Here is a 13,293-nt window from a genome sequence, read left to right as displayed (position 1 = left end):
GGCCGTGGGTGGCGGCTTCCGTGGACTCCATAGTCCATGGATGTTTTAGAAGCCAGGAGTTAGGACGCTGAAGGCGTGGCGACAAGAGCGACATGCGCGTTCGCCCGTACTTTTTACTGGGGCTTCTGCTATCAACCGCCAGAATCCAGACATCATATCAGCATGCCGGTCGTGATGTCATTTGTTGTCGCTTCGGGTCCATCTTCGATGCGTGGACGGTATGGAACGCTGAATTCGGCAGTCGAATACGTGATGTAGGCTCCATAGTTCGGCCACCTTGCGGATGGTTCTTCTTTTCTTACCGCGGAAAGGTCGCACAGCGTATGGCATAGGCGGAAGGTAGTCTAAGCACAGCGCGGATTTGGGTCAGCACGCATCGTCTCGCAGCTTCTCGGGTGTAAGACGCGTGTTCGGCGGCTCGGTGGTTGTTTGGTCGGATTTGCACGGTATTTTCTCAATTCCACGCTTGGCTGCTTGCTGGCAGATCCTTCCTGCGAACTTTGCGGTTTAGCCGCGAGCGTCCTCATGACCCGCCGATGTGTTGTGTGCCATAAAAAAGGAAGAAAGAAACGACGACAACAACAACAACAACAACATACAACAACAACAACAACAGGCCGTTCAGTTAAAACAAAACAGTAAACACGGAACGCCAAAGATGTCTCAAGACCCTCAGCACACGTTTATTTATTAATGCATTATCGCTAGTACTGACATGACAGGGAAAAGCTGATGGCATCCGTTTGTCGACAAAACGGTGGAAAGGAAAGCGCGCCGCGTAGAGAGGAGGAGAGTGGTGAAGGACCGTTGAAAGTTGGGCGAGTTGGTTACGCATAATTATGAAGAGGGAATCAGCGCCAAAAGTACGGAGGACAAAGAACAAGGAACACGCAGACCCAGCGCTGACTGACAACTGGTTTTATTTCTGGAAAACCCCCTACCGGCGTAGAAACACGAGACGAACATACACGTTCTTGGAGAGCTGTGACACGTGCCCATAGGTGATGGTCTTGTGTTTTTACGCCGGTAGGTGGTTTTCCAGAAATAAACCAGTTGTCAGTCAGCGCTCGGTCTGTGTGTTCCTCGTTTCTTGTCCTCCGTACTTTTGCCGCTCTTTCACTCTTAATAAGTATTGTGAAGGACGAAAGCGAAAGGGACGTGACGTCAAGGGGCGGAAGCCAGCGGAAGCCAAGGGGTCATGCTAAAGCATTCCTTAAGGATCCACAAATGAATCTTTCTCCAATTATTTTTTTTTTGTTTCAATATATTTTAAGGATATTGTGGTGTTGGCACAGAGTTAATTAAAATAGGAAATGTTGCCACAGGAAATAAGTATTTAGGATACGTTTCGATACTTTCCTGTCCGTCTGTCTTTATGATATATTCCTTTTAACTCAGTCTCGGTATTTTGTTTCCACATAAGCGCCTGCCACTGCGGAATTGTACTGTACACGCTACATTCTTTGTCAAACGTTTTGCGAAATACCGCGAATATTCGCAAACAGGCAAATGCACTGACAATCCTGGACAGTCTTTTTTCTTGTTTCTTATATGAGTTAAGGAATTAAGGGAGAAAATGAGACGAAAGAGCGCGGGGACTTCAAAACGCCGAGATCTGATTGGATGGATTAGTGGGTAGACCTAATGCTAGCCGCCTTTGTCTCCACTACACTCGTCGAATGCGTTAGAACGCGGAACGCCGGCGTCCGGCGTTTGGCTATCATTCGAACGCTTTCGACTAGTGCAGAGATACAAAAAGCAGCTAACTTTAGGTCTACCCACTATTCACACCAACCAGAGCTCGGCGTCTTGACGTCACCGCGCTCTCTCTGTCTCCCTCTCTCTCCCTCGGAGTCTCGATGCACTTGGAGCGGTCTATGCTAATTTGAGGATATGTGGCTAGCTAACTTCAATTTCTATTTTGCGTTGATGAGAATGAAGTGAAGTACAATGATTGCGTCCTATTCGCAGCTTCGTCCTAATTCACTTCTTCTGGCCCTCGCCTGTTTTTTTTTTATCTCTGCAGGTCGTCCTCCCAGTGCCCTAGCATCGACGGATCAGTCGTCGTCTACGCTGCCCAAGGTGACATATTTACACTTTAATACCCTGCTGCCTTCCTTTTTTTATTGCGGGCTATTTTCACCTATGTTGCACTTTGTTTTAACTAATAATATTTTGGAAAGAAGTTGAGCCACTGATCTCGTTCTTGTTCTAATTTCTCGTAGTGCAGGTATACACACGTCTACAAATTACGTGTTTTTGTTGTTTTAAAGAACCTGCATGCGCATTTAGTGTTTACAGAGTGTGAAAGCAGGTAAAAAAAGAAAGCACACGCATTTTTTTAAAATTAATTTTGTTCGCTTTTTGTATTTTTTTATTTGGCACTTCAGAGCAATGGCGCCACCAAGGTTTCTCGGACATCTTGGGCCGGAAAGGCGGTACCTTTCTCAGGAGTCTTCGCCAACGGCAAGAAGCACAGGACCATGGACGACTCCTGCCTCCCCATGGTAAGTATGACTGCGCATAGTTTGCCGCCTACCTGTGCTCAATAAAGACTCGCTATACTGGTCCCTCGCTCACATTCATGCATGGTTCTTATAACACGGGATTAAAGGACCCGTCGCAGTAATCGTCGTCTGCTGGCAAGCAAGTTGAGACGCGGCTCAAGTCCTCCAAGGGACAGGAAAGTTCTGTAGCCCTGTTGAAGAGCTTTTTTCACGTGATTGCATTATTAAGCTACTACTCAAGGTTTTAGCTATATGGGTATTTCCTGGCCTCATAGTTCGCAGTAGGTATGCGAAGTAGATCATTTCAGCTCACTGTGCTTGCACCCCAATGCGCCGCGCGTATACGGAGCGGCAGTACGCACTTCTTCACATTCGCACCCTCTTTGAAGAACCTGACGACCTTGACGTCGTCCTAGAGGTTTTCTTGAACGTCGTCTTCAACTTCGTCCCTAAGAACGTCGTCCTCGGCGTCGTCATAGAGGCCGTCCTTGAGATCACCCTTGAGGTCGTCCTAGAGGTTGCCCTAGACGTCGTCCTGAATTTTTCCTATAGGCCGTGCTAGAGGTCGTCCTTGAGTTAGTCTAAGAGGTCGTTCTAGACGTCGTCTTTGACTCCGTCCTCCAGGACGACGTTAAGAACGACGTCTAGGACGGCCTCAAGGACCACCACTAGGGCGATCTCAAGGACGTCTAAGATTTAGCGTCGTCCTAGAGGACGACGCCAAATTTAGCGGAAAGTTTCCCACTAAATTTAGCGCAAAAATTGACGTGATGATCAATGCACCAATTCAGTTTCTCCGCTAAATGTGGCGATGTGCAACGTGTGCAATGTGGCGATGTGCAACGATAAATGCTATCGCATTCATAGACAATCACCCCTGTGGTTTCTATCAATTTGCCTCGACCATCAATCGCCGAGAGGATATATCTTCATGAAACGCATGACGAAGTAGTTAAGGCATTCACTGAACAAGGTCTAGGCCTTCGGTTCATCCATGAGACCCCAAAGGAGAACCATATTCAGTTTAAGACCAGGAAGTTAAGAAGGTTCTTCCATATATTATTCCTTAGGTCCTATCGAAAAACTCAGCAATATCAAGGACCCATGGAACGATCCATGGAGAAACCTACGGAAGAAACTATGGAAGGAACTACAGAAGGTCCTTCCGGGCCGACTACGCCGAAAGATACTGACGACTTCGCCGAAAGATACTGACGACTATACAGATACGATACGATACGATACGAACTTTATTTTTCACCACAAATACAAGTGGTGAATGGGAGGCCGAAGAAAAAGCTGCATAAATGCAGCTTGACGAGGCTCCGGGCCCCCCATTCAGCAGCTACGACGGAGTACATACAGTACACTGGTCAAAAAAGAAAAACAAATCAAATGAAAAAATTTAATATTTGGCTGTTGGACAATTGCACAATATCTATGTTTTTAACAAAATATTCGTTCAGAATAGACGGCAAAGCATAACTTATTTTTTGTTTACCATAGTTTGTTCTACATTTCGGAATTTGCCAGGGCTGGTGATTTCTCGATGAATAATAATCACTTTTTTCTTTTAAATCAGACAGTTGAAGAATTACATTTGAACGTCCTAATGCCGCATATTTATACGCCATCGTTAAACGATAGTTATAGATTTGGTGAATATTAATAATCTTGTATGACTTGAACAGTGAATCCGTATGATGTATGTAGGGAACGTTACCTATTATTCTTAGCACTTTTTTTTGCAATAAGTGTATTATATGCAAGTTTGAGTAAGACGTGTTACCCCAGATAAGGGTGCAGTAACATAAATGAGAAAGATCTGCAAGTATGGCCGCTGGGCGCCACCATTTTGTTGGTGGCGTGCGTCTGATAGTCAAGCCTGGACGGATGGATGGCTGGCTTTGGCTATTCCCTTCGTTACGGGCGGTAGCTTAATCGCGCCACCTAACCTTTCCACAACGCGCTCACAGTTGCCAGGATGGTGCTCCAACAAAGCATTTTGCAGCTACGGTGGCCAGACAAGCTTTTGAAGAGCGGCTCCCTGCGAACGTGTATACTTTCTTGAGATGAACGACTGAAGAGGTGTCAACGTCCTTACGAGCTCGTGAGGGCACCTTAGACTTTTTAGGTGATCCGTAACCTGTAGCAGGGACGTTTAGGGTGAGCGTCTCTAGGGAAGTTTTTATCAGAGTGTTGAAAAGTGTGGTCGCTGATTAATGATTGCTTGCGTGTTTGGCGTCGCAGTCGCGACTAACTGACTGCAAATACAGAAGAGATCAAACTAAAATTCAAATTGTTTTGGCCACGTATGTAACAACCTTCCATCTGTTGTAGAAAGTGCGAGCGTGATGGATGGTGGTTACGGTACCTCTTTCATTGGTTGGGTTAATTGACTGTGGTACAGATCCAATGTTTTTGTTTATTTCACTTATCTGAACACTGATGTTCAGAAAGATATTTTTACAATTTGCCAATTCAAAAAACTACAAATGCCAAAAAAGAAAGAAAAAAAAACTTCTGGAATTTTTTTACTAGTTTCTTTGTGCATTTGTGATCCTTCGAACTGGTAAATAGCAAAAGGATATTTTTTTGACATTACGTATGTGTGGCGTGTATTACGATTGCGATTTATTATTACTATCTTTACCGAGCGAGATTGCTGTCGCTTTTTGAAACTCACTTCAAGCTTCGTGGGCATGTAGTGGCATCTTGTTTCTTGTTCTTAAATTCACAATATTTAGGATGAAAGCATTACCGGTATAATTGAAGTTTGGAGGCATACATATACCTGAACAGAAGCACGAATATGCGATTTTTTGTTGCGTTTCAGGAGCCCGAGAGGATCCTTGTGCCGCTTCGAGGCCACGACTTCACCGGGTTGGGATTCAACATTTGCGGCAACATGCGCGACGGCATCTTCGTCAAGGATGTCCTCAACAGAGGACCCGCCAACGAGTCCGGACTCATCAAGCCCGGTATGCGTTCCACGTACACCCTTCTAGACTTAAATAGAATTGGCAGCGATCTTTACCTTGATCATAATGCAATTACATGCAAAGGTTCAAGCGAGCTGGACAAGAACGACGAAAACAATCTCTGGAGAAGGGGAAGAAGAGGGACAGAGGACAAACACAACATTGGAAATGGAGAGGTCCCGGGTTCGATACCCGGACCAGGCGAATTTTTTCGGTCGCGCACTCGTATCCTAGCTGTGTTTGGAGATTTGTGTTTGTCCTTTGTCCCTCTTGTTCCCCTTGTCCAAGGATTATTTTCACCCTTACCTTCAAAGTCCTTCAATGCATGGAATGCATTAAGGCCCGTTCACACTCTTGCGACCGAGTACGACTGAGAGAGACGAGATCTCTTAAAACTTCTTAAATGTTTTTAGAATGAGGGAACACACTGGCATTGTGGCGCCATCTATGCGGTGACCCTGGAACTGCATTTCACAAGAGCGAAGGTTTTGCGGGATTTCCGAGGTCAAATGTGCGTAATACCCATAGAAAGGCTCGTTTATAACATTGACAAAAGTTTTTCGAGCCAAGAAAGAAAGGATAATGCGCGAGAAATAAAAAAAAAATATATGCCGGACCGCCGAGTTTACACTGCTTCCCAATAGATGGCGCCAGTGTCTTCTCTGGTTTAAGAAGTTTTAGGGAACCCAGGTTTAAGAGGTCGGAAGAGTGTGAACGGACCTTGAGAGAGACGAGATCGCCTAAAACTTCTTAAATGTTTTTAGAATGAGGGAACACACTGGCATTGTGGCGCCATCTATGCGGTGACCCTGGAACTGCATTTCACAAGAGCGAAGGTTTTGCGGGATTTCCGAGGTCAAATGTGCGTAATACCCATAGAAAGGCTCGTTTATAACATTGACAAAAGTTTTTCGAGCCAAGAAAGAAAGGATAATGCGCGAGAAATAAAAAAAAAAAATATGCCGGACCGCCGAGTTTACACTGCTTCCCAATAGATGGCGCCAGTGTCTTCTCTGGTTTAAGAAGTTTTAGGGAACCCAGGTTTAAGAGGTCGCAAGAGTGTGAACCTTTATGGGGAATCGGTGTGTTACGTGCCGTCAATTTCCCCAAGGCGTGTAGGTCAGGGGACGTCACGTGACGCCACTTTCCCCGCTAAATTTAGCGGAAAATGCACGGACGAACGGATGGACAAAATTTTTGGATTGAGGTAACGTTAAGAAGCACTTCATGCTTTAAAATTTTAGGTGATACGAGAAAGAACTAAACTGTATACACACTGTCATCCCAACCGGGATCGCGTTCTGAACCAATATCTTTTAGCACATTTTTATTTCGTGTACTAGGGTTGCTTTAAAATTTGGCAACTGCTTTAAATAACCCTGTTTTTTTTTTTCGTTGTTGTTTGTGCCTAACGTTGTGCAAGTACATAAACAAAGGTTTAAAGGCATATAGTTTTTCTGTTAATAAAAAGATTATTTTCTGTTAATAAAATATTTATTAATAAAAATAAAAAGTATGTGATATCATTCCTTAGGGAATGATATCACATACTTCGTAGTGAAACGCTGCACGATTACACAGGCAGACCACAAGGCTCGAAACTGTACTTCGTTTACTTTTAAGCCAAGCGCAGTCAAAAATGTGAAATCATGTGAAAAATACCTAGAGGCTAAAACCTTAACGTCACGGCGCAATTTCTGCGTTTTGCTGGACTAGATTCACCCTGTCAAGAATACACCCACAGAAAAATGACGAACGCCGTGACGCTGCGCTCTCAGCACTGTTTGATTGGCCCAATCGGCTTCTGTACAGCTTTTCCACAAGGGCGCAGCCATCTTGAATGTCGTCACTACTGGTATGCGTTAAAAGATCGTTACGATCTCTCCACGCCGCTGGTAGGTGTTTTACGAAATGCGTGATCGTCACACATTCTTGTTTGGCCTCACCTATATTTTCTCGCATATTCCAGGTTGAAATGTTTTATTATTATTTCTTCCCGCATACCAGATAGGGAACCCACGTGACTGAGAACGTAAGGAAACGAAAAACGTCTACTCCGTCGGCTGTGCTCTGACTTGCGGCGGTACGAAGCTTAGATTAATCACTCTTAGAAAAAAAGGTGTATTATTACACCCTTTGTCTCATGTAATACACCCAAAAACTTCAGTTCGACGTACAGCGCACTGACGTCAATTTAACGGTACTAACTTTCACGAGAGGCTGGATAGCCGCGTGGTGCAACTTATTAAAATAGTTAATGTACGTGATACTGACTACAAAAAAAAAATAATAATAATCGGGGTTTTCTTGTCCCTACTGCAAAAACCTCAGTGTTTTCTTTCTGTGGAATTTGATACGTATTTTAGCTATTTAAAAAGTTATAGCGCACCGTTATCAAGCCCCTCGTAAAATTTGGGGCCGTCTGTTCGACTATAGTGCGCTGCACATCGAATTGAATTTTTGGGGTGTGTTATATGGAACAAAAGGGTATAAAGTGATACCCTTTTTTTAGAGTGATATTACACGTCTACTTTTTTCTCCGATTATGAATTTCATTATATTCACCTATTACCACCTCGCCTGTGTATACCGATCTTTGTTTTTTTTTCCCACGCAGGCGATCGCATTGCAAGTGTGACAGTCTCCTTCGCGAATATGGTGTACGAAGATGCCCTCACCATTCTGAGTTACGCCTCGCCTTATGACGTCAAACTTGAACTTGTCAAGCCCAACGAGAAGAGCAACCACGGCTTCCCGTCCATCACCGGCTCTGGCAAGCTATCGCTGGCTTCGCGCACCAGCGGCAAAAGCCAGCGTTTGTTTCACCCTCTGTACCGAAGCCAGTCTATCGACGACCTCACGCAGATCGGTAAAGAAAACGGTGCTGCCGTCGGTCCCAGCTCCCAGCCCAAACGGTCCCAGAGCATCGGGGTAACCACTCAGCTGCTGAAGACGAAAAATCTAGATTCGATAGCCAGCGACGGCTACGACACGAGCCCAAAGAACCAAAGGGCTGCCTCATCTACAACAGGCTCGCTGAATGAAAAGGTGTTCACCAGCGCTACTTGCCAAGACAACTTGCAGACGAAAGCAGCAGTGGATCCAGCTGTCAACCTTTTAGATCAGGTGCCGCCAGTCGGCAGTGTTGAAACCTTGACATCTATCGTCGTAACAACTAAAAGAGCCGAAGATGTTAAAGGTGAAGAGGTGACGCCCACAGCATCGGGATCGAAGACACCGGACGTTGCGACGAGGTCGCCAAAGAAAGTCACGACTCCAGCGAAAAGAAAAGCTCCAGCTCCCCCAGTTCCAAATGGCAACTCGATCAAGACCACGGCCCAAGTTCATCATTCCCACGACATAGAACCGGGCAGTAAGGATCGGGGTAGCACCTCTTCGTCAAGCTCGAGCAGTAGCGATGATGACAAGCCGCCGCCGTTACCTGAACAGATGCCCGGTACCCTGGTGGAACTGACGGAGAAAGTTGTTCCTCAAGACACAGAAGACACAAGTCTCGCTTCGGATGCTCCGGTATTCCTAGCGGCCATTTTGGACTTGAAAGAGGACCCTGCTAACACGCAGTTCGAAACGACTTCGATTGATTCCCTGGAAACTGGGAAGGATGACGAGTCGCCTACGAGGAGAAAGGCTTCATCTCTTGGCGACCTTACCGCCATCGACGAAGCCAACAAAAGTTCGCCAACCTTGCTGGAACGAGCAGTTTCGCTAGATTTTCCGGGAAGCGTGCTTCCCGAAGAGAACCTGAGTCATCAAAAGATTCTTATGAAGAAGGCCAAAGACTACGGTGGCTTTAAGGACACTAACGGAACTGGCCATGAGAAGGGACCTTTGCTAGAAGAGGGGTCATCTTGTTCAGATTCCGACGAAGATAAGGCGAAGGCACGTGTTGAAGTTTCGTCTGAGGACACGTCCCAGGGAATGACGCCGCACCACTTGAAGGACTTGAGTTCTACTCCTTCTACTGTGAAGTCCGAATCTTACATTGAGTTGGTGCCCTCAACCGAACGTCAGGTGGACCAGAATGAGCCAAGTCGCACGCTTTTCGTTCGAGAAACGGTCGTTCTGGAAATGAAGCCGAAGCACACAGTCACTTCAGGAGAAGGGACCATCACAACCATCACTCCAAGTTTCGAATTTTCCAAGCGAGTCCTTTCTCCAGATTTCACGGTCGACATCGACAGCAACAACGGCGAGTCACTAACCCCAGTCCTCAAGTCACATTCAAGAAACTCTTCGAGCTCTTCCTTGTCATCGGACGAAGGGAAACACACTTCCAGGGTAACGAGGGTTGTGACCTCCACCCCAGCTCATCGCGTGGTTACAGTGGAGAGCTTTGTCATCCCTGCCCAGACTTCTCCGTCGGAGGCAAACAGGAACGGCAAGGAAGTCATTGAAATCAGCAAGAATGAACTGGATAAAGTCATGCTGTCCCATAAAGACTTTCTGCTGAAGAAAGCACACGAGACCGGGATGTATGCCGGGTTAAGCAAAGAGGACTTCGACGACGACTCGAGGGAAATTGAGTTTGAATCGTGGCACTACACCGACGCAGACGACAAGGAGCCCGTGAACGGGACCAACGGTTCAGGCAAGACAGAGGGACTCTCGACGACAGCTTCGTTCAGCCAGTACAAGACGGCGATCGAAGGCGATAGCACGCTTCCAGCAGAGGAAGTTCTTGTGCCACAAAAAGTGGTAGACAAGTCCGGCTTCCATATGAAGACCGTGGAGGGCCCGCTGACGACGACTGTCATCATATCGACTACCGATGGTTCTGGGGAACCGACAGTTCACGTCCAGCCTTCTGAAACGACTGACTCCCCACCTCCCGAACTCTTTTCGCCGTTGTAGAGGACGGACTTTATGTGGGAGCCTGGACGCAACTAATCCTCAGTGGCCCTAATCCTCGCTGTCCAGCTGCCTCCTTTGGCAAGTGTAAATAGAAGGGACTCTGTGTGATTTATATCGCTGTAAATAGAATTAAGCGTATCGTCCTTTGCTGTTTTAGCTTGAAAGTGGTTGCTCATGAGCACACGTTTATGGTGACACAGAATTTAACTGCGATGTTCTGGGGAACAACTAAGTGCCTAGATGTGACATGTCTTGAGAGGGGAGCCCCTGTCGATAGGAAGACCAGGACGTGTCTTGTTGTTTGTTCGTTAGTTTTCCTGTGAAGGAACCGATTGTGTGGCCTTTGGCGACGTCATTGCGCAGTTGCCGACCGTCGTTTGTGTTGCGTTTTACTTGGGGCCGCGTCCGGACGACACAGACTTTCAACTGCATTTTCATTCTTTCGCGTGGTAGAAAAGAACGCGGGTTGTTATTTCAAATAAATTGCCGCACTCGTATTTAACGCAGGTTTTAAACATTTTCAGATAACAGAGACCTCTATGGAGAGCTAAACGCTGTCCAAAAAATGGTGCCGGTTTGACTGGTGGATTTTGATTTTCAGCCGACCAGCAGACGATTAAGGTCAACCGGAACGTGGTCTAATATACACAAAGAATCGCTACGCGTTGTTTTGACTATGAAGCATCTAGATTTCCGCAGGAGGAATGGCGCTACCCTTTTTAAGTCCAGGAGTTTCGGGGTACAAGTAAGGCTTAATTTATGGGCGGACGATAGCGCCTCCTGGTGTGCGGTGCCTTACAAAGGCCTGCCAATTGAAAGATCATATATTTTACTTGAAGAAAACAGACGACATATATATATATACAACGTATATGACCTCTATTGCTTTTAGTCTTTATCTTTATTTCTTTGGAGTTAACCATGAAACTCTTTAGTTTTCTGGTGAACGACTCCACTTGTTTTTCTTTCTTTTTTTTTCTGGGAACTCCGTATGAGCTCGAAAAAAGAATCGCGCCACTTCTATAAGTCTTGTACGATGGCAACTTTGAGAAGGGCATTTTTAGGTGTGAAACGTTTGGAATTTCTACATGGGTGTTAACATTTTTAATTCCTTTTTGCGTTAACGGTCACATCGAAGTGTACAATTGACCTCTGCTGCAAGACTTTTTTTTTGTGCGTGGTGCATGTTAATGACTAACCTACGTGTTTAATCTGAAATCTCGTTCTAATTTCGTCCGTTTAACCGCATGTAGGAATTAATACATTTGTTGTTGAATGTTTTTCTTTTTAAATGTATATAGGTATATTTAATGTTGAAATAATGACTATACCTACTCGTCCAGTTACCCTTTTAGGACGACTGAGGACTCACCCTTTGACGAGAGCAATAACTGATGTTAGGAACATCCCTCGTGCCTTCAGCTGGCTACGGCAATTACCCGACATTTTTTTTTTTTTTTGCATTTAGAGGCACAAGGGAACCCTTAAAAACCGACGACCAGTTCGTGCTTTCCACTTTTCCCCTCACTTCCGCCCCCCCCCCCCCCCCCCCTTCCTTCTACCCTGTCCACCGTTGCCTGTTTCCTCCTCCCCGATGGTGAGGAGGATGTTCTGCCTTGCAGGAATCTCGAGTCTGGTCGTCGGCCGTTAAGCCGGGCTCACACTGCTCATACAGTATGCAAAATACACATTGTTCGCTGCGCACATGGTGACGCAATTATCCGGGGTCACGGCTCAAGGATGTTCGATGTATGTTTGCTTCCTACATATACACCAACACAGTGTTTCCAAACAAGCCCGCTTTGTCCACACCAGGTGTTGGGCACTGCGCGTGCGCAGAAACCAAATGCGGGAGGAGAAGCGTATGCGCATGCGCAGTATACCGACAACAGCGCCACCGCAGTGGCGTACGTGACGTCAGTGAGTTGAGTTGGTCTATCTGCGTACTTCGAACATGTCTGCAGAACAGGTCTTGTGCGACCAATATGACAGGGGCCGTCCTACTAGGAAGACAGTGTCTGTGCAGACTGTATTTTGTATCGTGTATGGGCAGTGCGTTATAGAATAGCGCGGCTTAAAAGGACCTGTTCGCGAAGGTCACAGTTTATCAACGACGAGCAATATTTAACTTTTTCGGTAATTTTATTTGCGCCGATGGGTTGAAGATGCGCCGCTTTCGGCGGTAAATAAACCCTCATTTTTTTCAAAAGTCTATTGAGCAACATTGGCGGTCGCCATTGCTTGGACACGAAGCACGTGATTGGATCCGAGTCCTCGCCGAACGCCGACGTCACACTCGTGGCCAATAGGTGCTCAGAGCAGGTGATCAAGCAATGGTGGTCTTTCGAGAAAGGCCTATTGTGGACGATTTTCGGCCTACTGCTAAAAAAAGTGAGGTACCCTATAATGTTTATGTTTGTGACAACTACGAATGTTTTTTTTTGTTTGTTTTTTTTGTAATGGCGCAGTGTGTTTTATGTCTGCTAGATGTTCCGTCTGAAAAAAGAAAAACAAGTGTCAAATGCCATTGTTTTGTTTGCAATGTTTTTTGGGCTGTGAAGCACCACCCCCGCGGGAACTTTCAGGCCTGTAAATAAATATTTTTGCCTAAGTGTTTTCTTCTTTTTTTTTTTCTTAAATACACATCCAGGTTTGCGATAAGCATTCGCTTCACAGATGGCGGGGAGCCAGGATGTGCGCGATTGCTGCTCCGCTCGTTACTTCGGCAGACAACCATTTTTACACCGTGCGTCGTGTATAAGCCAGCCGGCAGCAGCCAGGCGGCGCCAGCAGACTGAGAGCTAACGGTTATACCCTGTCTCGTTGTAACTTGGCAAAGGGTGTACGATAAGCCCCATATTGCGTGCCGACAGCTTCGATATGCGCTACGTATACGAGCGCAACGCACACATATTGGAGCATGACACAGCGAA

General features: G+C 46.1%; 1 protein-coding gene across 1 annotated transcript in view; it reads left to right on the top strand.

Moving 5' to 3' along the window:
- The window catches only part of LOC8032991, a 120,587-nt gene extending 107,616 nt beyond the window's left edge, over positions 1-12,971 (top strand). Inside the window, exons 3-6 of the mRNA XM_029967433.4 lie at positions 2,027-2,082; positions 2,391-2,507; positions 5,344-5,488; positions 8,106-12,971. Of these exons, the coding sequence (XP_029823293.2) occupies positions 2,027-2,082; positions 2,391-2,507; positions 5,344-5,488; positions 8,106-10,360 (2,573 nt within the window). The 3' untranslated portion in view covers positions 10,361-12,971. The remainder of the gene's footprint in view (positions 1-2,026; positions 2,083-2,390; positions 2,508-5,343; positions 5,489-8,105) is intronic.
- Positions 12,972-13,293: the final 322 nt, after the last annotated feature.

The sequence above is a fragment of the Ixodes scapularis genome, unplaced genomic scaffold, assembly GCF_016920785.2.
Source record: "Ixodes scapularis isolate PalLabHiFi unplaced genomic scaffold, ASM1692078v2 PGA_scaffold4__175_contigs__length_147842914, whole genome shotgun sequence".
NCBI lineage: Eukaryota > Metazoa > Arthropoda > Arachnida > Ixodida > Ixodidae > Ixodes > Ixodes scapularis.
The sequence above is the reverse complement of the archived record's forward strand: the minus strand, read 5'-3'. Positions and strand labels throughout refer to the sequence as shown.